The 25,785-nt window shown below is 40.4% G+C and overlaps 1 protein-coding gene across 4 annotated transcripts in view; it reads right to left on the reverse strand.

The window, feature by feature from the left end:
• The window catches only part of ANK3 (ankyrin 3), a 611,274-nt gene that overhangs the window by 18,215 nt on the left and 567,274 nt on the right, over nt 1–25,785 (reverse strand). For 3 of the 4 annotated variants that reach the window (XM_036265485.1, XM_036265484.1, XM_036265482.1), the window contains 6 exons: nt 16,854–16,928; nt 12,162–12,293; nt 11,175–11,318; nt 8,263–8,568; nt 7,896–7,983; nt 5,183–5,561 (listed from right to left, as the gene is read on the reverse strand). In XM_036265485.1, the coding sequence (XP_036121378.1) occupies nt 5,183–5,561; nt 7,896–7,983; nt 8,263–8,568; nt 11,175–11,318; nt 12,162–12,293; nt 16,854–16,928 (1,124 nt within the window). Of the gene's footprint in view, nt 1–5,182; nt 5,562–7,895; nt 7,984–8,262; nt 8,569–11,174; nt 11,319–12,161; nt 12,294–16,853; nt 16,929–17,546; nt 25,356–25,785 lie in introns of all 4 variants that reach the window. The other variant, XM_036265481.1, reaches the window with a different exon arrangement.

A 25,785-nucleotide genomic window follows, 5' to 3' on the forward strand; every position in this document is an offset into this window, starting at 1 on the left:
TTTTAATTGATCTACATGAAAAGTACAAGCAGCAGGATTAAGAAGTTTTGGAAACCTAAGCCAACATCTCTGCTCTCTGTTGGGTCTCCTGACACTTTAGAAACGGTTGGTAAGTTTGATAAATGGTTTTCAGTAGATATTTCCCTTCCCTTCTTTCTAGAGCTGCCAACCATTCAGAGGCCTGTGCACTGAAAACAGCTTCCTACTTCTCTCTCTGCACTCAATTATTTTAACCTCAAGGAAGATCTCTAAAGACAGTAACAAAGACAAGCAGCAGACTGTGAGAAACATTCTGCTGGACCTTACCAAGCATAAGGTCAGTGCTTCCAAAGGCCTTTGTAGGGGAAATCAAGATTTATTCACTGTGCAACTGTGCTGTATCAGGTGAAATTAGGTTTCACTTCCAGTTAAAATTGCTTCCTATACTTTAATATAAAAAATGAAAATCAGCCCTGGCCGGTTTGGCTCAGTGGTTAGAGCGTCGGCCTGTGGTCTGGAGAGACCCGGGTTCGGTTCCCGCTAAGGGCATGTACCTCGGTTGCAGTTTGTCCCCGGCCCTGGTTGGTCGTGCGGGTGGCAGCCACTCGATGTGTCACTTCACGTCGATGTTTCTCTCACTCTCTCTCTCTTCCTCTCTCTCCCTCCCACTCTATCTGTACAAAAAATGGAAAAATATCCTTGGGTGAGGATTAAAAAAAAAACAAAAAAAAAACAAAAATGAAAATCAAAAAACAAAATAAGAAACCAGGTTGTGTTTTTATCAAGTTAAAAACCAATTTCTTTTATTGGGGTGACATTGGTTAATAAAATTATATAGGTTTCAAGTATATAATTCTATGATAAATCATCAGTATATTGCATTGTGTGCCTGTCATCCCAATAAATTTAATTTTAAAAAACCTATTTTATAAGGTTTTGTTTGATTTGCATTATGTCACATATATCCAGGCTGTAACATCAACATTCTCAGTCACTAATTGATTAAGAACTACTTTTCACTTAAAAACTGTTAAGGCAGGCCCAGCTGGTGTGGCTCAGTGGATTGAGCATCCTCCCATGGACTGAGCAGTCCTGGTTCGATTCCCAGTCGGGGCACATGCCCGGGCTGCGGGCTTGATCCCCAGTAGGGGGATCTCCCTTCCTTTCTCTCTAAAAAATAAAAAACAACCACAAAACTGTTAAGATGGTAGGAATCTGAGACTGAGGAGGAAGCCTTGTAATTCTCCTAATCTCTTTCTTCCTCTTACCTCATACGTCCTTATAGCCTCTGAGATTTCAGTTGAACACAGAATCTTTGTTCACACATAAAACACTTCTCCAGGGAAAGCAGGATACCATTCCCAAGAATTCTCAGATAAAAGTACAACTGCCACATGTCAAACACAGGCCTAGACAGACCTTCACTACCAAGCAACAGGATTTTCTCCTATTTGTTGTTTTTATAAACTCCCAAATGTGCAAACAAACATATAAAGAGCCATTTAGTTATCAAGCATGCTGAATTTTCAAAACCACAAGAAAGGACTTTCTAGTAATAGAGCAATCAATGCTCCATGACGACCCGGCTACAGGATACCTTTATAATCAAACGCCGGCGGATAACTCGGGTAGTGACTCTCCGTTCCTCCTCTGAACTTGAATCACTCTCACTGTTTCTCAAGTCCTAATAAATGTATTTTTAGCATAATTTTACCATCACATTTAAAATAAAAGACATTCTGAGAAGGGAAATCATAAAAGAACTACTTTTACTCACTGCCCTGCCCCCCACACCAAGGAAAATCATGATGTATATTTGTGAGAATCTTTAAAAAAAACTTCAGTGAAAGAAAATTTTTAAAAGGATTATAAGTGAAATTACTCTGTATATATAGATATATATTTAATTACCTTGATTTTTACCTGCATATATATGATAAAGACCAAGGTAATTAAATGATAATTGTAGAGACATTTGGCATCAGAAAATACATGCTACTAATTATTTAGTTTGAAGAAAATATTAATTTTTAAACTAGCATTAAATCTGTATACATTTGACTTAAATGGATAATCTTATAGTTCAGGCCACATTTCACTTGCTCTACAGAAAAATATTTTATGCAATTTTGGTCAGATTTGACAACTTTATCAAAATTTAGTTTGAATGTTATAAAAAGTTAAGAATTTATATCAGTGTAATTGGTACTAACACATAAGTGGTACTCAGAATTTATTCAAATGAATGAAGGAATAATATAAAACATGCCAAAGCTTGGAGTCTTATTTTAAAGAACTGATATGAAATTAGAATAGAGAAAACATTTGACAGACAAGAATATGGTACAGGCAGAATATAGTAATTACATAAACATTAACTTTTAGGCAATAAGGATAGGAATATGGAAAAACTACTAAGTGGCAAACAGTTCATAATTCAAAGGGAAAAATACCTTTGGCTTCTAATTAAATGTCATGGTGAAGAGTATTTACTGAACAATTTTATTTATAAATTTAATGATGAAATTCTGATATTTTTTTACTAAGTTTAGTAGTTACCTCAAATCTGAGAGTCCCGGAGTTAGAAGTTGTAGTTAATACCCATTAGAAAATTCAACAGCAGTATTGGTAATAGAAAACAACAACAACACACAAGTAAAATTGTTACGGGAGATATATGTGCTAGCTAAATTGATTTATGAAATGTTAGTCAAATAGATAATAAAGTAGGCTATTTTCACCAAAGGTAAATTTAACCAATACATAAAAATATAATATCAACCTTGACTTTGTAGGACATTTCATCTGAACAAAATATTCTACTGAATAACATGGTGTCAAATGGAAACAGTTTTGTCCTCCTTGTGAAGATACTGGTTGCTAAGTTTCCTTTACAGCTTCTTAGAAAAGGACCATATATTCAGGACACTTAAAATGACCTCATATTGTGAAAAGAGGCCCTGCAATGGCTCAAAAAGGCAGAAGAAGGTAAGAAGAATTCATATTGTGAAAGAAAGGAAGTGCCAATCAGCATTCAGGGATTAGATTAGATGAGGCAAAAGAATTCAGTCTGAATTAACTGTATGCAGAATCATTAACTGGGGAACAGTTTTCACTTGGGTAACTTTAAAAACACTAACAAAAAATCTAGATGTCAATCATCATAATCCTATCGGGAATCACCTGAGAGCAGCCCCTTGCATAAAGAAAAAGTGGCCATTTGGCCAATGTTTTAGTTTCTACTCTTCCTGGAGTCTATGATAATCTTAAGGTAAAGGGTACAGGGAAAGTGGTAGTGGGATCTCATCAGGACCCCTTTAGAGAATTCTCTAGGACTTGGTAAAAAGGGTTAACTAAGAGGCCAAATGGAATTTTCTCTAGTCATCGCCATGGGTCACTGCATAGAAAGAGGCAGAAAATAGCAGAATTTTACCTTGTAACAGCAGGTAGTCATCCGTGTAAGAGCTGCACCCGGACTTTTGACCTAATTATTTAGGGAACAAAAAGGGGGCTGTTTTCTGAAATCATACATCAGATGACCTAGTTGGTTGCTACTGTACTATGGCCTAGCCACAGAAGTCCGGTCCTGAACATCTTTGGATTTCCTGTGAGATCAGGCTCAGACCTACCAGAAACTTGAACTCCTATTATGAATCTTGATGCTCATAAAGCCTGTATGGATTGGCGTAGGACCAGTCATCAATACCAAAGGCATAAACTCATTTTTCAAATATTTCTACTAGTAATACTTTCCATTACTGATGAACTCAACTGAGTTTCCTTCCAGGGTTAAGACTTTTGTTTTTAAACCCTCTATGTCTTCTCCCTGGTTCCCCAATAACCAGTCTGGACGTACATAGAAGTGCTTATTTATATTTATAATTTGATTTCAGAAATTTCTATTGATAGGCATAATTAAAACATCAGGATGTTATTGATTCTCTCTATATTTTGTGGCCTCATTTTGAAAGGGAACATTCTATTCAAGGTCATACTGCTTACATATACTAAGGGTTAGCTGAATGACAGAAATTGATATTGAAAACCACACTTGACAGGAAGAAAATGAAAGAAAGACCTGACAATTTTACTTCCTCCCACTCTCCCTCCTAACAAGCAGGTGAATGGTCAGAATGTAGTCTGCAGAAAGGAGGAGAGGATATGATTAGTTGATAAGCTGACAATTAGCTTCTGAGTGATTGGGAGTTTATACATTTTTTTAAGCCTCAAATTAATCATGGACTCATTATTTGACAAAATGTTTTTCTACCTAAAACTTGTAGTAGGTCTTAAGTAAACTAGATGTAGCACTTGCCATTCTTCCTAAAACTATTCCAAACATGTATAACTTTCCATCTTTGTCTATTGCTGAGTTCATAGAAAAACAGAAAATTTGAGAGCAAAAATAAAAAATGTACAAAATAGAGCTGATTTTTATTTCTTACATCCATCTGAGTCATAATTTCAATTTAACTGTTTAAAATATCTAAAGATGATAAACCTCAACAAATAAAAAGGCTATCAGACGGTACCACAAAAACACGGTAAGTACAAAGAGCAAACAATTTGGTGGTAGGTTTTAAAATTATTTTAAAATATTAAAATAATGATCAACTTAGATGTAAAGTTAGAAGTATCATTTTAATAATTTTTATATTTTTAAATGCTGTCAACCAACAGTGGTAATATATACACCTCATTTTAGGCTTGGGAATTACATTCCTTCAATTTTTAAAACACACTTTCAGACAACAGACTTTACAGGATAGAACTTTTTGATGGGTCGCATGCTATAAACTCTTGAAATTGTGCAAAAGAACCAGAAAGAGTCAGAACAATTGCCCTCCTTGTATTATAAGAAGAAGACTGAATTGGGATTTAGGAAGCCCAAATCCCAGGCAAAATAATACTGGACCTTAAATTGGTTACTTAACATCTCTACAGTTCTTTTCCCTCCCGAAAAACAGCTAACGAGATGCTTTTTTCCCCTACTCTACGAATGAAGGTATGATCAAAGAGCTTACTTAAGTTTTACTCAGTACTTTCTTTATCCCCAACATTAGAGTTACAATTTTCGATCACGCATTTATAATTTGGAAACAGTAAAGAACCTTGTGTCAGATGCTTCGACATTAATCAAAAGAAGCAAAGCGCCCGTTCTTTCAGTTTAAAGGACAGCATTCGGAGAAACTAGATGACATACCTTTGGCTCAGACCCACTGGACCCCTCTTCTTCGTGGAGGTTGAGCCTTGGCTTGCCATCTGCAGGAGAAGTCCTACTCGTCTTTTTCATACTGACAGGCACACAGGGTTTAGGCTCTTCTATTACAAACTTGCTGGTGTCTTCCAGAGACTTCTGATATGCTGCTAGTGATGAGGCCGGCTCCTCCACACGACCGTATCCGTGCAGTTTTGGTTTCAGAGTTTCCTTAGTACTCTGTTTTCCTATATCATTTTGGGGTTCTGGAAAGTAAGATTTCATCTTTGCTTCTGGAGTGACTTCTGCATGGTTCCCATTAGCTTCAAATTTCCCAGGTTCTCCTTTCAGATATGAGGTAATGGAATCTCTACATTGGTCTGGGCTGCAAAAGGTAAAATGTAGAAATTTACAGTAGTAACATGGCTGAAAATGGGCTTCAGAAGGTCTAAATTTTTACTATATTTTGAGCTACCTTTAAAGGCATAAAAGAGAAAGGCCTGAAAACTGTGAGGGGCACTGGTGGGGGTGGGGAGGTTCCAGGCAGCCCCTCCAGCTCCCAGCCCGGCTGTGCTGTTGTGGTGTTTTGTTTAATTGCACTGCTAGAGTCCCTTGGCTTCTATATCTTAAAAAGTAATCTTGAGCCCTTCATGGACCGCTCAGAGTTCCAGACCCACTAACTTAAAAGAGCAGGACATCTCAAAGTGCTTTTATATCACCAGTGAAAACACTGCTGATAAGTGAATTCCCGTGACGAGAGCTCTGGCATCCCCAATTCCAGTCTTTCTATGTGTATCCAACTGAGATCCCTGCCACCATGACTTCCAGCAGTCATGCCCTTACGTGGCTGGCATCTTTCTCCGCTCCTGACTGCTGCCGACCTCACGGGTGATCGGGGTGTTGGTGCTCACCCACTGCTTCTACTTCCTGTGAGGACGACTTCTTTCAACTAGTAAAAATCCTTCCCTTCCAATACTTTTAAAAATTGGTTTCTTATTTTTACTAGTTCCGGTATAGAATTTTATTTTGTAGCTTGTATGTATACTATTTTGTTTCTTTGCTTGTTACCTGTAGAATTCTGAAGGCAATTACTAGCGCAATTTCTTATAACATGTATATATGTTTATAATCAAATTGATGATCTAAACAGTTATAAAAATATGTACATAGCACACCCTATTCCAGTGGTTTTCAACCTTCCTAATGCCACGACCTTTTAATACAGCTCATGTTGTGGTGACCCCCAATCATAAAATTATTTTCGTTGCTACTTCATAACTGTAATTTTGCTACCGTTATATCTTAGGTGACCCCTAGTGAAAGGGTCATTCAACCCCCAAAGGGGTCACAACCCCACAGGTTGAGAACCGCTGCCCTATTCTGTATGTGTAAGGACAAAGAGCCCCAGCATACTGTGAAGATTCTACAATACAGCTAAGTCTGTTTCTTGCTATACAGCAATAAATTATGTGACTCTATCTGAATATAGAATCAAACTTTGTTGTCTTTGTGACTGTCACTTGGCAGGGTGAACACAGAAGTCATTAAGCTACCAATCTGTAAAAGGAGTTTTGAAAACTCCATCTTTGGGAATTTTTATGGAGCAAGAAGCTTAGTAATATGAAATATTAAATTTGGTTATGAAATAAGTTGGCCTTTGAAGTAAAATATATTTTAGTCTGATGTGTACAAAAAAATGTCAACTGTTACTAAGGGACTATTTGTACCAATTATTTGGTATTCATTCTACATGCTTTCTTTTTCAAGCTATACACCTGTTTGAGGAAAGGAGTCATTCTTCTTTTTAAAACGGATTCAAGTGGCATTTTTGGAGCTTAGAAATTCATCCAGAGTCACAAAGTGCAGACCTAATGATGGTGAGATTTGAACCAATGTCTGGAGGACATTAAACTTCCACCTTTCTAGAGTAAGGCTCTATAAAAAGAACCAGATTGTAATTAGGGAATTATATTGGGTATAAACAAATTTCTCTCATGACAGTATTATTTGGGATAAGAAATTACATATATTATGTTGCAAACCATTTAAAACACTCATGTAGAAAAAAGAAAGGATATTATATAAAATGTCTTTCCTTCTCTGCATTTTCTATATTAAGACATTTAAAAAAATGCATGTAAAAGAAATCCACAAAATATTAATGATGGTTACTGCTAGATTGTGGGGTTACGTTGATATTTATTAATCTGTATTTTTAAAATTTGCATAATAAGCATACATATGTATGCAGTCAAGAAATAATAGAAATGTTTATATTTCTTTAAAAGACTTGGAATTTTATTTATTACGTTATTTTGAATGAGCATTAATTACTGGCTCTGTGAAAAGAGTAATAAACTAGTAAAGAGTAGTCTTCTAAAGTAAAAAACACATAAACCTGTGGCATGTATGTAAAACTTTTTGCATTTTACTGCATTTACTTAAAACTGTCAATAGTTTTAAGAATTATAGTTGAGCCCAGGCAGTGTGACTCAGTGGACTGAGAGGTCCTGGGTTGCAGGAGGCAGCTGATCAATGTTTCACTCTCTCTAAAAAATCAATAAAAACATGTTTAATGTAATTTTCCTTTTCCAAATGAGCAGTCTTATCCCCAAACTAGAATAATCATGTAGAAAAAGAGTCATTGCTAAAAAGCATATTTAAAATAAACTATTAACATGGAACCTGTTTCAATTTCCCTTTTCTGAAACAGCCATACCTGTCATCCAGCCGATCTAGCAACCCACCAGTTATTCTTCGAGCTTGAGCTGGGGACTCAAGGTTTCCACTTGTCTCGTTCTGCCAACCTGTAATTGAAGACATTTCCAGTTCTGCTTGCTGAACACGTTTAAGGATAGCCTGTACTTTTTCTTCTGTCATCTCCTCAGACTCTACTCCTTCTTCAAGTTGAATGTCCTCAAATAGAGATCTGAGTTTTTCTTCTGTCATCTCCTCATCAGGACCAGATTTTCCTTTCTCTTGCTGCTCAGAGCTTACTCTTACTTTTCTAGTATGTTTCAATGGCTCTGTTGGTTTAACATCTTTTGGGACCCCAGCCATACTTCCAAGGTACTGAGGATACTCACTCAGACACACATTCTCCAACTGGCTCTCATCTACATCGACTGCTTCGGGCATGTCTGTTATAGGCATTGAGTCTTCAAGTTTGCTGTCTTCTAAGGAAGTGTCTTCTGCAGTTACGACTGGAGGTCCATCTGAGTGTTCTACGTTTCCCCGGGAAGGCACTAGCCCATCACTCAGTCTACTGGGGGTTCTAAGGGCAGAGTCTATGCTAGAGAGATCACTAAAATAATCATCTTGCTGGAAAGGGGTGGGTGGTGTGTAGTGCAACCCTGTGGGAGTTTCCAGTTCCACTTGGAGGGAAGGATAACCTATGGAAGACAGTACATTTGGACTGACTGGAATGAATTAAGAGCACATCAAACAAAAACACGTGGAATAACTTAAATTATATTAGGTATGAAAATGTATGATGAATTACAGAATGATAAATTTATTGGTTTAGTTCAATTAAATGTAATACAATAAAATAAAACACTAGTGCAAACTATAATAAAACAGAATATTAATTAAAATATAGTTTCTATTAATTTTGGTAATTTTAATACAATAACTTAATACACAGACTAATTTAATCCAATATAAAGTTATTTGTCATTATATAAGATACATTTATTCCATGGCCAAATTTATTATCTTTCAACTTTTAGGATATAAAATCCATATTGTGGTGGACTAAATACAGCAAGCCACAAGAAAACATTTTTTTATGGTTACTTATAACTTATTTTAAGAACTGTGCATATGAGCGATTCTACCCAACTCTAATTTTTACTTATTTCATATGAAATTTATAGCAAATAAAAAAAAAAGATGTAATCTTTGGAAAGAAATGATTATTAGATTTTGGAGCAGCAGCATTGGAGAAAAAAATCTAAAAAGATGTTAGGAAAAGGATTGAAAAAGCAGACAAAGTAGAAAAGACTCCATGGAAAGTCCGGATGACTGGGCTGTGGTATACATGGAGGTTGTGGTGAACTTGGTGACAAGGGTCCACTCAGAACCATGAATCAAATAAAGAGAAAAAAGAAATGACACACAACAGAGACAGGAGGAAAACCATTTGCAAAGAGCTCTGAGTATTCATGACAAGGCTACGACAGAAGTTTATTAGCCAGATTACACAAAGGGGACGGAGGGGACAGTCCTCTTGCTTTAAACTTGGCTGCACGGACTAAGGGAGTATTTTTCTCCTTGAGCAGAGAGAAAAGTCAACAATGGTCTGGTCATGGTGAGGAAAGGAAGTTTTACAGGATTTCAACCAAGAGGAGAGACAGGGAAAAAAAAGGCAACCAAGCACATTTTCTGAATTATTAACCTAAAAACTAAAGCCTATTTTTTCCATCAATCCAAGATAAATACCAACCTAGCTTTCGTTGTAAATTCAAATCACTACAGGTAAGCGAACAGTTTCCTATATGGTCACCTATAAGCCACAATCTTGTTGAAAAGCTGGGTAAAATGAGCTGACTTTACAATCTGCACAAGTGAAATTATTTCGTATATATATTCCTAAATTTCCTTAAGAATTTTTAAAATAAAAACTATAAAATATTAAGACGTAGCAACAAAAAGCCCGTGCGAATTTATTTAATAATGTTTAAAGTGTTAAATGCAGCTTTCAGTTCCACTGAATAGCATTGTTTTCTGGTGATCTTGTTTATTGCAGCTACTGTGCTTAAAATTCTTTTCCACTAAGGAATATTAAAAGATTCTATAAACTGCAACTTGGCAGCAATTCATAATTTGATATAACAGTGGTGTGTCTTTAGGGCAAAAGGGGTTTGGTTGCCAATATAAGATAATGCCTTGAAGAGAGCTTTCCCCCAAGGTTTTACGGAGTCTATAAACTTAAAAAGAAACCACTTTTGACATTATTACCCATCATGCTTATGTTATGTGGATAACAAGGTATGCTTTAAATTTTCTGTCGACTTTGACATCTTTTGTCACATAAGATGCAGAATTGGAAGTTAATGATTCTTGTTACTCTGACTTTTTCAGTTTAAAACTGGGGGGGGGAAATCACCTTATTTTTCAAAATGTGATAGTGGAAAAATATCCCCAGTTCTTCTTCCTGCCTCCCCACCATCATTGACATTTTTTTTACTTGAAATTCATTATAGAAATAAATTCCGTTTGTGAAGGAAGACCAGCATTTAGAACACATGAGCCATTTGTTATACTTCTCTTAATACTTTGATGAAAAAAGCCCAAATTTACATAATGAAGGAAAAATAACAATATTATCTAAATTGAGCTAATGTAAAAGAGAAATTCTTATGTTTTACAGACATCTATGCTCACTGAGTTAGAAAGTGTGCTGCCCTTTATAAACAATAGATCAAATAGGGTTTTTTTCCAAACAAATAGCACATGAAGTTATAATGATGCTAAATAACAAACACTTTTTTGAATGATACATTAGATATTTTCAGTGCATGATTAAATAGTTGGTCCCAAAACAGTAACTCAGCATTTTACTTAACAATTTGTATATTATATGCTTAAACTTGACCTAATTAATATCTTATTTACTTGGTAAAACAGTTCACAATTTGGTTTTACCTACATATAAACCAGTTCACTAATTTTCAAGATTAAGGTGAAAATGACAAAAGCAATGCATTCTCTAGATATTAATTTTTTTTCCCATTTGGTCACATAAAATATTTGAAATAGAATTCTTTCAGCTAACTTATGCTTTTATGCCTAATTTTTTGTTTTACACAACAGACATTTATCATTTGGTCTATCAGAGTATATATTTGCAGACTCTAGCAGAGAAAGTGCTGTGAAAATGAGAAATTAAGTCAAGCAAATCACCATTTAGCTGGTTTTAACAGACTGCTTTGTTTTACTGCACTTTTAGATTTTATCAAATGACTAAATAAATATGAACACTGAATTCAATTACCATCAACAGGGTCATGGAAAACATTGTTCTCATCTGCAAAACTTCTGGTGCCTGAAATATTTCCATAATCAAATATTGGTCCTTCTAGCAGAGTCACTATATCTATTCGATTAATTTTTGTCAAGACCGAAGTTAAGGCATCAGCTGAAAAAAGAGGGAAAAAAAAAAGGTTGAAAATCCGATGAAATTATTTTCTCCTAGTCATCACAATATCCACACAAAGGCACGGCTTTTGCAACCCTGCTGGCATTTTAGCCCTTCCTCAGGCAGCTTGAAAACCTGCCCCTACAGGGGAGACAGGGCAGGGGCTGTAGAACCACCCTATGAAGCTGTGTTTCATGTCAGCGGAGCAGAGGCGCTAAAACACAGCTAAACTCCTTTTAGTTATAAGGGGATCTAATACAATTTTAAACGTGTTCCTCTCCCTTTAGACTGCCAAAAATAGGTCGCCCTCATATGTCATGCTTAGCAACTTAATGACTTTCTGACCCAGGCAACCCCACAATAACTTATTCCACATTGTCGTGGTTGACACTTGTCATAGGAAGCACCCCACCCCTTCCACCCACAACAAACAAAACCCAACAATATTAGAGAATTCCGTCACGACAAACTGAATACAATGATTAGATCCCCTAATTTGATCCGATTTTCCTCTCCACTTCCCTGAACATTCATCTTTGACCACAGCAGTGACTTCAGAGTGTTTGCCTACAGCCCCTGACTTAACAGCTAAAATTCTATTTTCATTTTTGATGGTCACAGGCAGAACTACAGACAAAGGTGTAAAATATTCCCTACCACTCACTTTCTGAAAGCTTCCTAAAGATAGAAGGTTAGAATATTTGCACTAAATTAAAGAAATATAATTTCAAAAGGCTTGCTATTACTTTATGATTACTCTGATTTTATTAATAGTAAGTAGGCTTATCAAAAATATTGGATATATGCAGTTTTGAAAGTCCAAGTAATATAATTTCAGCATACTTGTAGCATTTTTTCCGTCTCTGGTAACCCATTTTTTTAATAACATGAAGCTTTGAGAAATTAAAGAATTTGGATTTTCCACACGTATTTGATTGATTTCATCCACTGAAAAATTCAGTTCCCTTGCCAGTTCTGTAGAAAAGAAAAAGAGATACTAAGATTTCGTATTCACACACACACAAAAGAATTTTACAGTAAAATCTAAATACAGCCTTGGGCAATAATCTTTATATACTGGATTTCACAGGAAAGTAGTATCATACACAGGCTTTGCTTTAACTCTTACTTAGTTACAATTAGATTCCATTTAAAGATTGTATACATCAATAATCTATATAATCTTTCTACAGATCAATACTCTATATAAATAAGATATTGCTGGACTCTGAGCCAAATTATTCTTTCAATTTAGCAAACTTCTATCATACAAGATATGTAGGAATATACAGTTCATGAATATACGGCCCTAGAGAAGCTGGTGTTTCCTTAGGCGGTCTTCATGAAGGACCTCTCTTACTCAATGTTCTACTCTATATGCCTTCAAGTGTCATGAATTCCACTTTGGAGGTTAAGTGATGACTCCAGGACAGATCGTTGTTTATGATATGCTGCCACTTGTATAAAAATAAAAGGGAGATAGCTTTCTGTCTACCTGGGTGTATAGACTCAATCTTGTTCATGTAGAGAGTGTCTTTGGGAAGATACTTAGGAGCAATAGTGGCTGCCTTGGCGAGGGAAATGTAGGACACAAAGGTGAGAAGACTTTTCACTGTACATTTTTTGTACAATTAAAAAAATAAGTATCAGGTACGTAGTACCTTAAATAATTATAAAAAGTAAGAAATGGGAAAAATATCCTCCCATGCAAAAGGAATTGGTCAAGATTCTGAACTACTTAAGAACTATATATTTTTGCCTGGCCGGTATGGCTTAGTGGATTGAGCGTATCCCATGGACTGAGAGGTCTCAGTTTGATTCCTGGTCAGGGCATATATCCGGGTTGTGGGCTTGATCCCCAGTAGGGGGCATGCAGGAGGCAGCTGATCCATGTTTCTCTCTCACACTGATGTTTCTCTTTCTCCCTTCCTCTCTCTAAAATATCAATAAAATATATTTTTTAAAAAAGAACTATAGCCCTGGCTGGTTTGGCTCAATGGTTAGACCGTCAGCCTGTGGTCCAGAGAGACCCGGGTTCGGTTCCCACTAAGGGCATGTACCTCGGTTGCAGTTTGTCCCTGGCCCTGGTTGGTTGTGCAGGTGGCAGCCACTGGATGTTTCCCTTTCATGTCAATGTTTCTCTCTCCCTCCCACTCTATCTGAACAAAAAATGGAAAAAAATGTCCTCGGGGGAGGATTAAAAAAAAAAAGCTATACATTTTTATACTGGCTATTTTTAATTGAATCAAAAGTATATATTTTTACATTCAGTATTATCTTGTATTAGTTTTCAAGTGTACAGTATAGTGGTTAGACCATCTTATTTCCAGTAATTTGACAAAATGCATTCAGAGGCTCAAAAAGTCCATATTCCTTGACCAGTGATTTTACTTCTAGAAATCAATTGTGACAATACAAAGGGTTGTACACAATGATTTATATACATAGATGTACTACTGAAAAGTTGAAAAAAATCCAGGTGTTGAACAAAAGAGTTAATGAATATAATGCAGTGGCTTGCAGACTGTTCTAATCAGAGCCTACAGTAACAAATACATGGTATAGCATGGTGTTGATATAAATGAAACCAGATCTTTATGGAGTAAAACTAGTCTCAATACATATAATACACAGACATCTTCGTTTCTATTCCATTTAAAAACAAAACCAAAGCATGAGCTGATTTCATGAGTCGCTACTGACCCACAGTTAGAACAACATCACTGTAAAAAATCTGTTTATTGGTTGTTATTTAGCCATTAAAACCAAGATCAGAGAATATTTAATTTTGTAGAAACTACATAATTACAAATAAAAAAGCAAAAAACTGTATACAACATTTAAAAAAGCTTTTTATATTAAAAAATCAAAGTACATTAAGATTACTTAACAGTGATTCTGAGGGGCAGATTTAAATTTTGTTCTTCTAAGTGCTAATTTTCCTAATAACCATTGAGCATATAGGAATTCAACTTTAAAAAGTTAAATTTGTTTTTAAATTCTTCATCTCTCTGTTTTAAGAGACCCAACACACTGCCCAACAGTCCCTCATAACTGAACCATATTGTTGGTCTAGACTCGATGAAAGCAAAGCCACACTGTCATGAAGAATTTTACTTTTTTATGGCTTTATGTGTAGCTATTCTTATGTCATATCTCCAGAAATTTCCTCTGACAAACTGAGAACCAGATGTGCTTATGGAAAATAATCCAATAGTTATGGGCCTACAATATTGCAAAATCAACACTGGCTCCAGTCTATTTTCAGGTTACAATGTCCCATGGTAAAATATAAATATTGTTTTAAATTTTATGTTAGCAAATATTTATATACAGCAAATTGCTATTGACTCTTAACAATCTGAAAGGCATTACACAGACCCATCTTTCCAGAGCTCTACTAGGCTCCTGGATCTGAGCAGTATGTGTAAGAGCAAAGACTGGGTGGAAGGAGGGTTCAATATGTAGGGGAGGGACTTATGGCATTTAAAGGAAAGTATTTAGATAATCTTGTTTGTCATTATCTAGTTTCATACTCTCCCTTTTTTAAAAAAATCCTCACCCAAGGGTATGCTTCCATTGATTTTACTTTTTTTTTTTTTTTTAATCCTCACTCGAGGACATTTTTCCATTTTTTGTTCAGATAGAGTGGGAAGGAGAGAGAGAGGGAGAGAGAGAGACAGAGAAACATCTACGTTAAAGGGACACATCGAGTGGCTGCCTCCCGCACAATCCAACCAGGGCTGGGGACAAACTGCAACTGAGGTACACGCCCTTAGCGGAAACCGAACCCGGGTCTCTCTGGACCACAAGCTCTAACTGCTGAGCCAAACCGGCCAGGGCTCCATTGATTTTAGAGAGAGACGAAGGGCAAGAGAAAAAGAGAAACATTGGTCGGTTGCCTCTCACTTGCACCCCAACGGGGGATCCCTCGGCAACCTATGTATGTGCCCTGACCGGGAATCAAACCCTCGACCCTTTGGTACATGGGACGACACTCCAACCAACTGAGCCACACCAGCCAAGGCATATCCTCCATTTTAACAGCATAGATAATTGTTTCCTTGAGTCTGGACTGTATGTCACTGATAGTATGCAAGATGACTTTAGATATGACAATGATTGACATGTTTAAACTATTATGTCTTTTGGCTGTGTATTAAAAATAATACACTTGCCCTGGCCGGTTTGGCTCAGCGGTTAGAGCATCGGCCTGTGGTCCAGAGAGACTTGGGTTCGCTTCCCGCTAAGGGCACGTACCTCGGTTGCAGTTTGTCCCCGGCCCTGGTTGGGCCGTGTGGGTGGCGACCACTCGATGTGTCCCTTTCACGTCGAGGTTTCTCTCTCTCTCTCCCCCTCCCACTCTATCTGAACAAAATATGGAAAAATGTCCTCGGGTGAGGATTAAAAAAAATAATAATACACTCAACCTACAAAATAAAAATTTTTCTTGCTCTGATTGTAGGTTGTCTGGTACTACACCAAAAGGTGAGGGCATATACCTAGGCTGAGGGTTCGATCCCCAGTCCTCTCTCTCACACTGATGTTACTCTCTCCCCGGCCCCCCCAACCCCTGCCTCCTTCCTCTCTCTCTAAAATCAATAATAATTTTTAAAAAAATCCTTGGGTGAGGATTAACAATTTTTTTTTTTAATTTCTCTGATTCATGTGAGATAGCATTTTGGGGTCCCAGTTAATATCAAAACTCCAAAGAAGAATTACCCAATTGACAAAGAACCTTGTCTTCATCTTTAATAAAGTAAAATCAAGCCAAATAATCCTTTTCTGCATACTGATCATAGTTTCATCCATTTCACAGAACCTAACTACTTTTTAAACTGAATAGATTTGTTTGTGTATTGTATTTTTACATTTTTTAATTCAAAATTTAAACGTACTGGCATTCCTTTGTTTTTTTGCTTATGTAATTGTTGAAAATGGTCTTTGTTTTCCATTATTAAAGTGATATAAGATTTCCTTTTAAATATTTGAGCATAACACTGAGTCCATTTAAAACTATCAGCTAAATAAACATATAGATAATATATGTATATCATCAGAATTGTGAAAATGACTCATGAATGGTTAAACTCTGTTAAACCTAGGCTTGGATTAATCGAACTGTTGCCTAAGAGAGCTGCTCTAAAGGCATAAACCATGTTTAAAATTTCTGAATTACTTAAAGGTCTTAGGCCTTAGCTATGTTTGCTTTTACGGCACAAAATCCATTTCCTATTAGATAAAAGGTTATCCTATATTACCAGAAATGGAATTGTGAAGAAAGGGCTTAAATACAATGTAAACTAAGATCTAGATCTCTATTCTTTAGTGAATAGGCATAGAAAAAGCCTTGTGGGGAAAAAAAAAAAACTGTATACGGGTACTATCAGTAATGATCTCTGGGTTGGTAGAATTATGGGGTGATAAAAATATTTTTTACTCATTGCTTATTTCTGTTTTTTGTAATGAATCACTTGTGAATAAGACAAAGAAATTAAGAAACGATTTGTTTCATTCAGGAGTATACAGACTTACCTGTCCAACTAAGTCCCAGGTGATCGGCTACTATTGCCATCCTGATATCTGTCCGTTCACATGGACTCTGTGGACCTACGATTTACAATTTCTTAATTAAAATAATCATCAAGAAAAACAGGACACTGGAAAATTTCTTTTAGCAGTACTCAGATTTTACAGAGAGACTAATGCTAACACTGTACACTTAAATGTGTCCTAATCACCTACATGAACACTTCTCTTCACAGGACTCAATTTTCACCTGCCATCAGGCCAAATGTCAGACTACATGGATGCTCAATGTGATGGAGTTGAACATGCTGACAGGCTAGCTACTTTACAGCAGTTACAGAGTGTCGGGGTGGTGAAAACACCATGATGGGATTTCAACATCTGTGCTTTTACGTTGACAGAATCATATCCATTAGCACATTAAAAAGACTAGTTGCTCATCGTGAATGACACCCATCTCTTCGGCATGCTTCCCTAGCTGTCTACAGTGTAGTTTGGTTAAAAAGGAAGAAAGAGGAGTATATAGACAGCACATACAGATGACGATGACAGAATGAGGAACTACGGTCAAGTCACTCCACAGGCAATCACAACAGTTCATGCACTAGGGTCTACGCGCTGGAAAGTGCTCACAAACTACGCTCGATCTCCAGGCTGTGAGCAAAGATGCTCGAGAAACCTGACTGCCTTCATTCTCACCAGTCCTCCTACTGCTCCTTTGCTCACTGCCGGCCTTTTCACTCTTTGATTTTAAAGGCGCTGCCTCTGTTTTCTTATCTCTAGCGGGCTTCGTGGTAACTGAAGGCTGGCCACCCCGGGAACTCTCGGACAACGACGTGTTTCTTGAGGTACTGTCTTCCTCATCCGACAACTCAGACTGCATCTTTTTTTCTTCTTCAGACAGGCGGTCCACAAGCTTTAAGGTCTCACCACTAATTCCCTTAAAATATTCAATGGAATGTTTACATACTTCCTTAAGCTGACTTTTCCTGACTTTAACTGTGCTGCTGCTGCTGGTGGTGGTGGTGGTGGTGGCAGTGGCGGTATTGGTGGTGGTGACACAGGTGGATCTTACCTTTACTGGCAACTTGGATGGAAGTTGTTTGGCCTTGTCTTTCCCTGGCTGCCCTTGCTTCTGTGGGGTGCATGCTTTTCTAACTGAAACTGTGTTATCCCTGCGTGTGCGTTTTACTGGGATTCGGGACTTGACGTCTATACATGAAGAAGTAAGGGTTTTGGTTTTCTCAGACTGACTAACCTGCTTCAATTTACTCACTTTCGTGTTTGGCATATGATTTGGCAGGAAGGTATCTTTGGATGAAGTGGCCTTGATGGGCAGTTTGGACTTTCGCCTAATCCCTATGGATTCCTTTGTCTTTTGCTGCTCTCCCAGAACCTTCTGCTTATCTCTTACGCAGTGTCCCTGGGGCACCCCTGTCTTTTTCCCTGATGAGCTTTTCACTGGATTAGCTTTCTCTGTGGTACACGTGGGTACAGGATGTTCTGTCAGAACTACATTGCTTGTAATGTTATCTGTCTGCATAGTGGAAGACTCCAAATTGTTGTTGTTATTAAAGTTATCTTTTTGGAAATCATGTTTTTCTTGGGGCCTAGCACCCACGTGGCTATCGGCTGCATTGGCCATCACTGTGATAGTTTCATTCTCTAATCCCTGACAACTGGTCATCACAGCTTCTATCTTATCTGCGACTTCTCCGGGGCCTTCTTTCTTCATGGTCATGGTGGACGCAGAGATTCCCATTTTTATAGGCGTGCGCAACTTAGGGTCAACTTTCAAGGTGTTAGTGGCTGCTGCTGCTTTCTCCAGGGAGCCACTACAGAGTGTGCCTTCCTGACACTCTCCGCTGGTCGGGATGCTGGGGTTGGGTTCGACTGTAGGTGCCTCTACATTTCTCTCTAGATGGGTTTCTACCGTGGTGTCCCCTGACTGTGGCTGTGGTGTGGCAGTGACCATACTTTTATCCCCTTCCCCCTGGTCCCCTGACTTCCCTTCAGAAGTATGCTCACCAATCTGGAAAAATTGGAGCCTCTCTTCAACAAAATCCCTCTTGCTCATGTCAATTGCACCACTGCGAGTCATCTCAAACATTTTTCCTTCATGAAATGGGAAGGGGTTAGGCTCACTAGTTGGGGTACTCTCATCGGTTGGCGTTCTGGCTGGCGTTGTATCAGGGGTTGTTGCCGGAGAGCGGTCTTCCACAGCCAGGCCAAATGGTTTAGTGTCATCTTCCCGTGATTTACTGTCAAAGACTTCATCATCCCCTCGGTTATTAGACCAAGGGTCAAAATCTAGGCCTTTGGTAGCTACCGTTTTGAAAGGAGTGGCGAATTCTTCATCTACTTTGTAACTGAAATAAGTATCAGGAAACACTGATCTGTCGGGATGTCTGCCTTCTAGGGTGAAAAACTGGGCCCCTGGCTTCTGATCAGTCTTATCAGGAGTCTTTTCCGAGAAAGAACTTTTAGAAGGTGGCTTATCTTCGTCTGGCCCCACTCTTCCCTCCTCCTCGATCACTTCCAGTTTACTTTGGCTGAAGGAGCGGTCAGCCGGCTTCAGAATGCCCTCGGTGTTCCAGATGTCCTTCTTCACTTCCAAGGCCTGACCCGGCAGTTTGGAGTCGCTCTCCGTCAAGCCGTCGTCCTCATCTTGCAGATCGTAGCCGTCAAGCGAGTCGATCTCAGTGGCATCGGTATCGTGAGAAAACTCGGCTGTGGTGGCGATGGAACACTCTGTGATGGACTGGTCATTGTTCCCATTCTGGGCGGTTTCATTCTGAGGCGAGTCAAGGCCAAATTCGTTTTCTTTTCCAGATCCATTCGTTTCTAATTCTTTCTGGCTAGAAGCCTTTTCAGCAGAAGCTTTGGATTTTGTCGTTTCTTTTTGTTCACTGTCTGCTTCCTTTAATTTGAAGGTGTATTTTTTAACTGGAACTGGTTGGTAAATAGATTCGTCATCGCTCGAATCGCTGACGTCTGCCCCGGGAGGAACTGGTGAAGGTGGCTGTACTCTGATGACGGGTTCAGCCAGCTGGTACTTGTCATGCTCGTCCTGCAGATTGACTTCAATCATGCCAACCTCTCTTTCGGGCAGATAGTGGTTCTTATCTGACTCCATCTGGTCTGCATCCAGCGGTGGAGGCGGGGGGAACTCAATATAGGCAACTCTGTTAGTTTTGGGTCGTTGGTTAGAGTCTTGGCTCACACCGTTAGGCGTTTTGTGTGCGCCTGCTGTCTCCTCCACTGTCGTCTGCTTTACAGAGGATGACCTGCCCTGCTCCTCCTCCTCAGACTCCTCGGACACCTCGGGAATCGGGCTGGGTTTACCTGGGATATAAGCTATGAGTGAGTCTGGTGTCTTAGACGTAAATTCATAACTCACTTCCTCTGAACTGGGTGTTTCTGGGGTTAATGGGCTTTTCCCGGAGCTGTCTAGAAAGGAAACTTGCTCTAGAGTATCATCTTCTGGACTACCTTGGGGAGAAGGAGGTTGCTTTTGCTGTCTAGTTGTGTAAAAGGTCCCCCGGGTCTCTTGTACCGTCTTACATTCCTGACTTACGATTTTTTTCACACTTCCTTGTTGTATCTCCTTTTCATACTGCTTCCCCACCTGCACAAAACTGACATACACGGGTAAGGTTTTGATCTCTTTCCCTCCCTCTGTCTGGGCGAGGGGTGCGCCTTTCTCCAATCCGCCAATGGGACTGTGGTCGAAGACCTCACTCGGGGGAGACTCCTTTCCTGGGCTAAAGTCTAAAGAATCAGGAGATTTGGTGGGGGAGGTCTCCGCTTCCTCGAGAGGTGGGCCTAGGCCTACGTAACTCTGATGTTTGGACACTTGGCTGATTTCTGCATAGGTCATTTTTTCATCTTCTAGAGAACTAAAGTGCTGTGTCTCAGCTGCCTCTTTACTCAGGCTCGACTGGGGTGACTTTTGTGAGAGTTCGTGCTTTGGAAGAGGCGCCTGCTCACAGAGACCGTCGGGGACGTGTGCAGACGGCAGTCTCCTCTCCTCGGCCATTCTGACTGGGATGTGCGACCCAGCCGGGCTGTCGCCTCTCCGGGGAGGCTGATCGGGCGCTCCCCCAGGACGGTCCCCGTCTTTAACAACATATTCCCTGTATAAGACTTTTTTGGAGGGAGATTTTACAGTCATTTCCTTAATTTCTGAGAGAGAGCCATTGGTTAACAATTTGTGTTCTCTCTCAGTCACAGACAAAAATTCACTCCTCTGATCAACAATTTTACTCTCAGGGTGACCAACGTGATTCTCTCTTACATCATGAACAAGTACATGCGAAAGCTTTTCTTTCCGCGACTTATTGTTAGCGGCTCCAGAACTTTCCCATGTTCTAAAGACCTTTTTGTCCCATGGTCCCTTAGGTGCTAACTCTGAGGTTACATGACATGCCAAGTCTTTAGCCTGTTGCTCAGGAAAATAGTCAGGCTTTGCTTTACTTGACATTTCAGTTCCCTGTTTTTGCACATCATCAGAGCCAGAATCATTTGCAACAATCTCATTGCTTTGCTCGTGCTCATCTTTAGCTTTTAATACCATAAAATCTTTTTGCACAGATGATACATTTTCATCTGAGAGGTCGATGGCCTTCTGCTGTTTTTCTCTAGCAAAAACTTGGTAGACTGGTAGCTTGCTCTCCTGGATTTTTTTTACTGGGATTCTGGATTGGCCATCTGGCCTTTTGTCCTCTTGAGACATGTCCTTACTTTTGGCCTGGGTGCCTTGTTCGAATTTTAATCTAATGGAACTGAGTTTGGATTGTTTGAGCTGAAACCCAGACTGGGGCCCTTCTGGTGCTCTGCTCTGTGAAACACTTCCTTTGGCTTCCTCTGTGGACTTGCTGTCCTCCGTCTGTTGGGAAAGGACCCTCTTCTCCGGGCTGCTGGGCAGACTGGATGCCTTCCTGTCACTGGCTCTGGGGAAGCCTTGTCCATCACGGCCGTGCTGCCTTGCCTTGACCCACTCATCGTTGGAAGCCAACAGTTCTGTCAGCAGTACTTTCTCGGGGCTGCTACTGGTAGAGCTTTGAGAAGAGTATTCTTTGCCATTTCTGGGGCGTGCCTTTTTCTCTGGGGACTGCAGTTCATCATTGAGTTTTTCGGTTTTGTCACGAAAAAACTGTGACACTTCAGTCAGTTTTTCTTCCGCTTCCTTCACAGTCCTGTCCACCCTATCTTCATACATCAACTTCTCTCTACCTCTGTCTAATCTGTCCTCAGTAAAGCGCATCCACATGGCATGTTTTGGGCTACTAACATCGCCAGAATAGTGCAACACTGTCACTTTATCAAAATGCTCATCTTTAGATACTTTACCTACACCATTTTCAGACACATCTTTATAGATTTTGGAGAGGATTTCTTTTTTGGGGGCAGTGACTACTTTTTCTCTGGACCGCTTATCAGACCCCTGTAACTCTGAGCTAGGGGGTCCTGCATGGTCTGTAACCGACTCCTCAGTATCGGAATGAGACACATCTAGCTTTTCTGACAGAAGCATTTTCTCAGCAAACCTGTAAGACTCCCCTCTTAGTTCTGACAACTCATCGTCATGGTATTCTATGGAGTGTTGACTCAAAAGCTTCAATGTTTTATAAGAGTCATCAGATAAGAGCTGAGCAGAACTAGGGCGGCTATCTTCTTCTTGGGACACAGGAGTGTTAACTCTGGAAGACTCCAGATAAGAAAGCAATGACTCTTCAGCAGTAAGTTCTTCTTCTTCTTGCTGACCCTGTTCCTCTGAGCAAGGAAAAGCATCGTGTTTTTCTGGCAGAAAATCTTTTAGGTTAACATCTCCCCGGGATAAGTCTTTCTGATACACATACATTTCCTTTTCTGGATGCTTTTTGGTTTCTCTAATAATGACTTCAGTGGGCTCAGCTTGGTTACCTTTTTCGATGTGGACTTCTATTATACGCTCCAGTTTGGGTTTCATTTGGTTGTCCTTCTCTGCATGCTGGGCTGACGTTTCAGCAGCAGACTTGTGAGCATCTGCGGACACTGCCGACTTATGTTCAAACAGACCTGCCAGTTCTTTGGAAGGGTCCCGCCCGGACTGAAAGGCCTTCATGATGTCATGGACCGACATGGTCTCTTCGATTCTTTCCGAGGCCCCCTCGTTGCCTGGTGGAGAATGATAAACCATTCTGGTGGTGGTGGTGATGTGAGTCTCTTCTTTGACACGCATGCCTTTGCTCAAAACTCGACTGTGGTCATCTTCTTCGCTACTGGCTTTCATTTGAAACGCTTTAACTTTTTCTTTAATGCTCGAAGAGGCGGGCTTGGGTTCCAATTCCATAAACGCAGGGGAAGGTTTGGGGGAGCCGGGTTCCTCTGGTTGGGCCTGGGGCGCCTCTCCAGCTGAGGGCTCATAGCTCCTGATCACGTGAACCACTTCAGTTCTCGTTTCCGTGATGACAGGGGGGATGGGGACTTCGTGAAAGAGCGGCTTAGGCCCCGTGCTTTCAGCGCTCTGGGGGGCCGACGGCGTTTTTTCACTTCTGGTTTCAAAGCCGCTGTCAGACAAGGGACTTTTATCTTGGTCGTGCTGAGAAAAGTCATCTGGGGACTCTAAAATAGTATCTGTTCCAAAAAAGGAATCTGCCATTTTACATAATTCTTTCTCGGAGGTGGAAGGCCTCATGGAGGCCGGGGGCATTTTGAGTTTGTGTTCCTGCAAAGCAATTGCTGGTTTTAAAATCCTTTTCTGTCTCTCCTCGCCGTCCTTCTTAGCATCCTCAAACTTGTACTTTAAGTTTGTCAACGAGCTACTCCCGATGTCGTTTGTTAGGTAATCAATAACTTTGGTCAAGTTGTAATCCTTTTCGGAGGCGGCTTTGGCTTTCACTTGCACCCTCTCCGGCAGAGCTGCAGAATGGCTGGCGGCCGCCAGCTGTCTCGCTTCTCTTATTTCTTCTGAACTAAATTCTATCCAGTCGTCCTCGGGAGAGTGTCCTTTGTCACTCTTCGGCGACTTGGGCGGTCCTTTATCTACACACACATCCTTCTTAAGGATTTCGCTAACTTTCACTAAGTCTTCCTTGACTTTCTCAACAATTTTGAAGGGCTCTTCGTCGTCCATTCTCCCTTCTTTGGGGAGCTCGGGCTGGAAGGGCTTCTCCTCGGGCACATCTGTCTGCAGTATGGCAGTCATGCGCATGAGGTCCTCTTTCATCTCCGCCACGTCTTTCAGTATCTCCTGGCTGGACGACAGGGACGACGGCGCAGACAGCTTAAGGGCAGAGGGTGCGAGGAACAGAGAGGACTTGACCGGAGATGAAGTCCGGCTGAAATGGGGCTGCGGGCGTGTCTCCGTAGTCAATGTTTTCATGGGGGACAGCAAGGCTGCTGCTGATTTCGCGAGGGAATTCGAGTCTGGAAGTTTCTTTAATGCTGGTTCTGGCAAAACATTGACTACAGAGTACACTGGCACGGTGATCACCGACGACGTCCCCGATGAGGTAGTGGCCGCCATGGACGACCCGAGGGAAGTGTAGAGTGCACTTGCGGAGGGGGACCGGAGCGCCTGGAAGGCGGAGGCGGCCGCGGGCACGTAGGACCTGAGTGGGGGAAACGGCCTTGCCGCCGTGGGGAACGCCTTCTCGGCCGCGTCCGCGGCGCTCGCCACGGAGCCCACGGAGCCCACGGAGCCCACGGAGCCGGGCGCCGAGCAGACTTTCTCCTGGAACGTGGCAGTGGCTTTGCATCCGTTAATTAAAGTCGAGGAGGACGGGTACTTCAGAGGGGAGATAGAGCCATTGACTAACGCTACCTCTGCATGTCCAGGCATCTGCTTCACGGGCGACAGAGCCGGGGCTGTCGCGACTTTAGCTGATGAAATGGTATCGACGGCTGACTTGGCGGGAGACACCACTGACTTCAAAGGCGAAGATAGCAGTGGCGCCGCTGATGTAATAATGGACTTAAATGGCAAACTCGAGGAATACATATTGATGTTTGATTTGGGGGAGGCAGGGGGTGTCATAGTGATTGATGACCTCTCCAAAAGAGACCCTGCTGTAGTCACTGGAGAGGTTCGAGGGGAAAGGGTGGAGTTGGACGCCAGCCCCTTTAAAGGCGAGGCCTCCGTGACCGTGGGCGCTCTAACCAGGGTACCAGAGGAAACCTGGATGTTGTATGGAGATTGAGACACCACTGTTTTTATTGGCGAAGAAATTGTCCGAAAGGATCTGATTGGAGACGCCACGTCACTAATGGATTTAACTGAGGATGTCGTTGAGGCGCCTAACGTGGATTTGATTGGAGAAGGGGTCGAAACGGACCAAATTGATTTTAGCGGAGAAGCCGACGGCGTGTTAGAGGAAGAACTGGATAAGGAAGTGAAGCCCGACTTGGCTGGCCCGGGCACCGTCGTCGGAGCTGTTGTCCAGGACTGGTAAGGTCTTGTAGGAAAGAATGGCTTGTATGAGTAAGAGGTGGGGAGGGATCTCGCTGCTCCTGCACTCCGTTCAACTGTTTCTTAAATTTTAAAATGAAATCAAACACAAAAATCAACGAAAATGGTTGAGAAACAGAGAGACCAGAGAAAAAAATTGGTCAGTAAACTTTGAAATATTACAAAAGCAAGTACAATTGTTTGCATGACTTAGAATGGGAGAAGCAAAAGGAACAATTAGGCAAAAGAGGAAAAAAAAATTTTTTCTACAGACATAACAAATCCAAAGTTAAAAACAACAAAAAGCCACAAAATAAATAAAAAACAGAGCCATGTGAAATGAAAGACAGAGAAAGCACGTTGCAACCAAATAGGCCAACAATGGAAAATAGAAAACACGAGGAAAGAATTAATGGTGAAAAATAACCACAATGGAAAACTGTTCCCTTACTTCCTATTGACTTTCTTATGTGCTGGTTGTGAAATATCAGTAGCCATTCTGTTTTG

The sequence above is a fragment of the Molossus molossus genome, unplaced genomic scaffold (assembly GCF_014108415.1).
Source record: "Molossus molossus isolate mMolMol1 unplaced genomic scaffold, mMolMol1.p scaffold_m16_p_17, whole genome shotgun sequence".
NCBI lineage: Eukaryota > Metazoa > Chordata > Mammalia > Chiroptera > Molossidae > Molossus > Molossus molossus.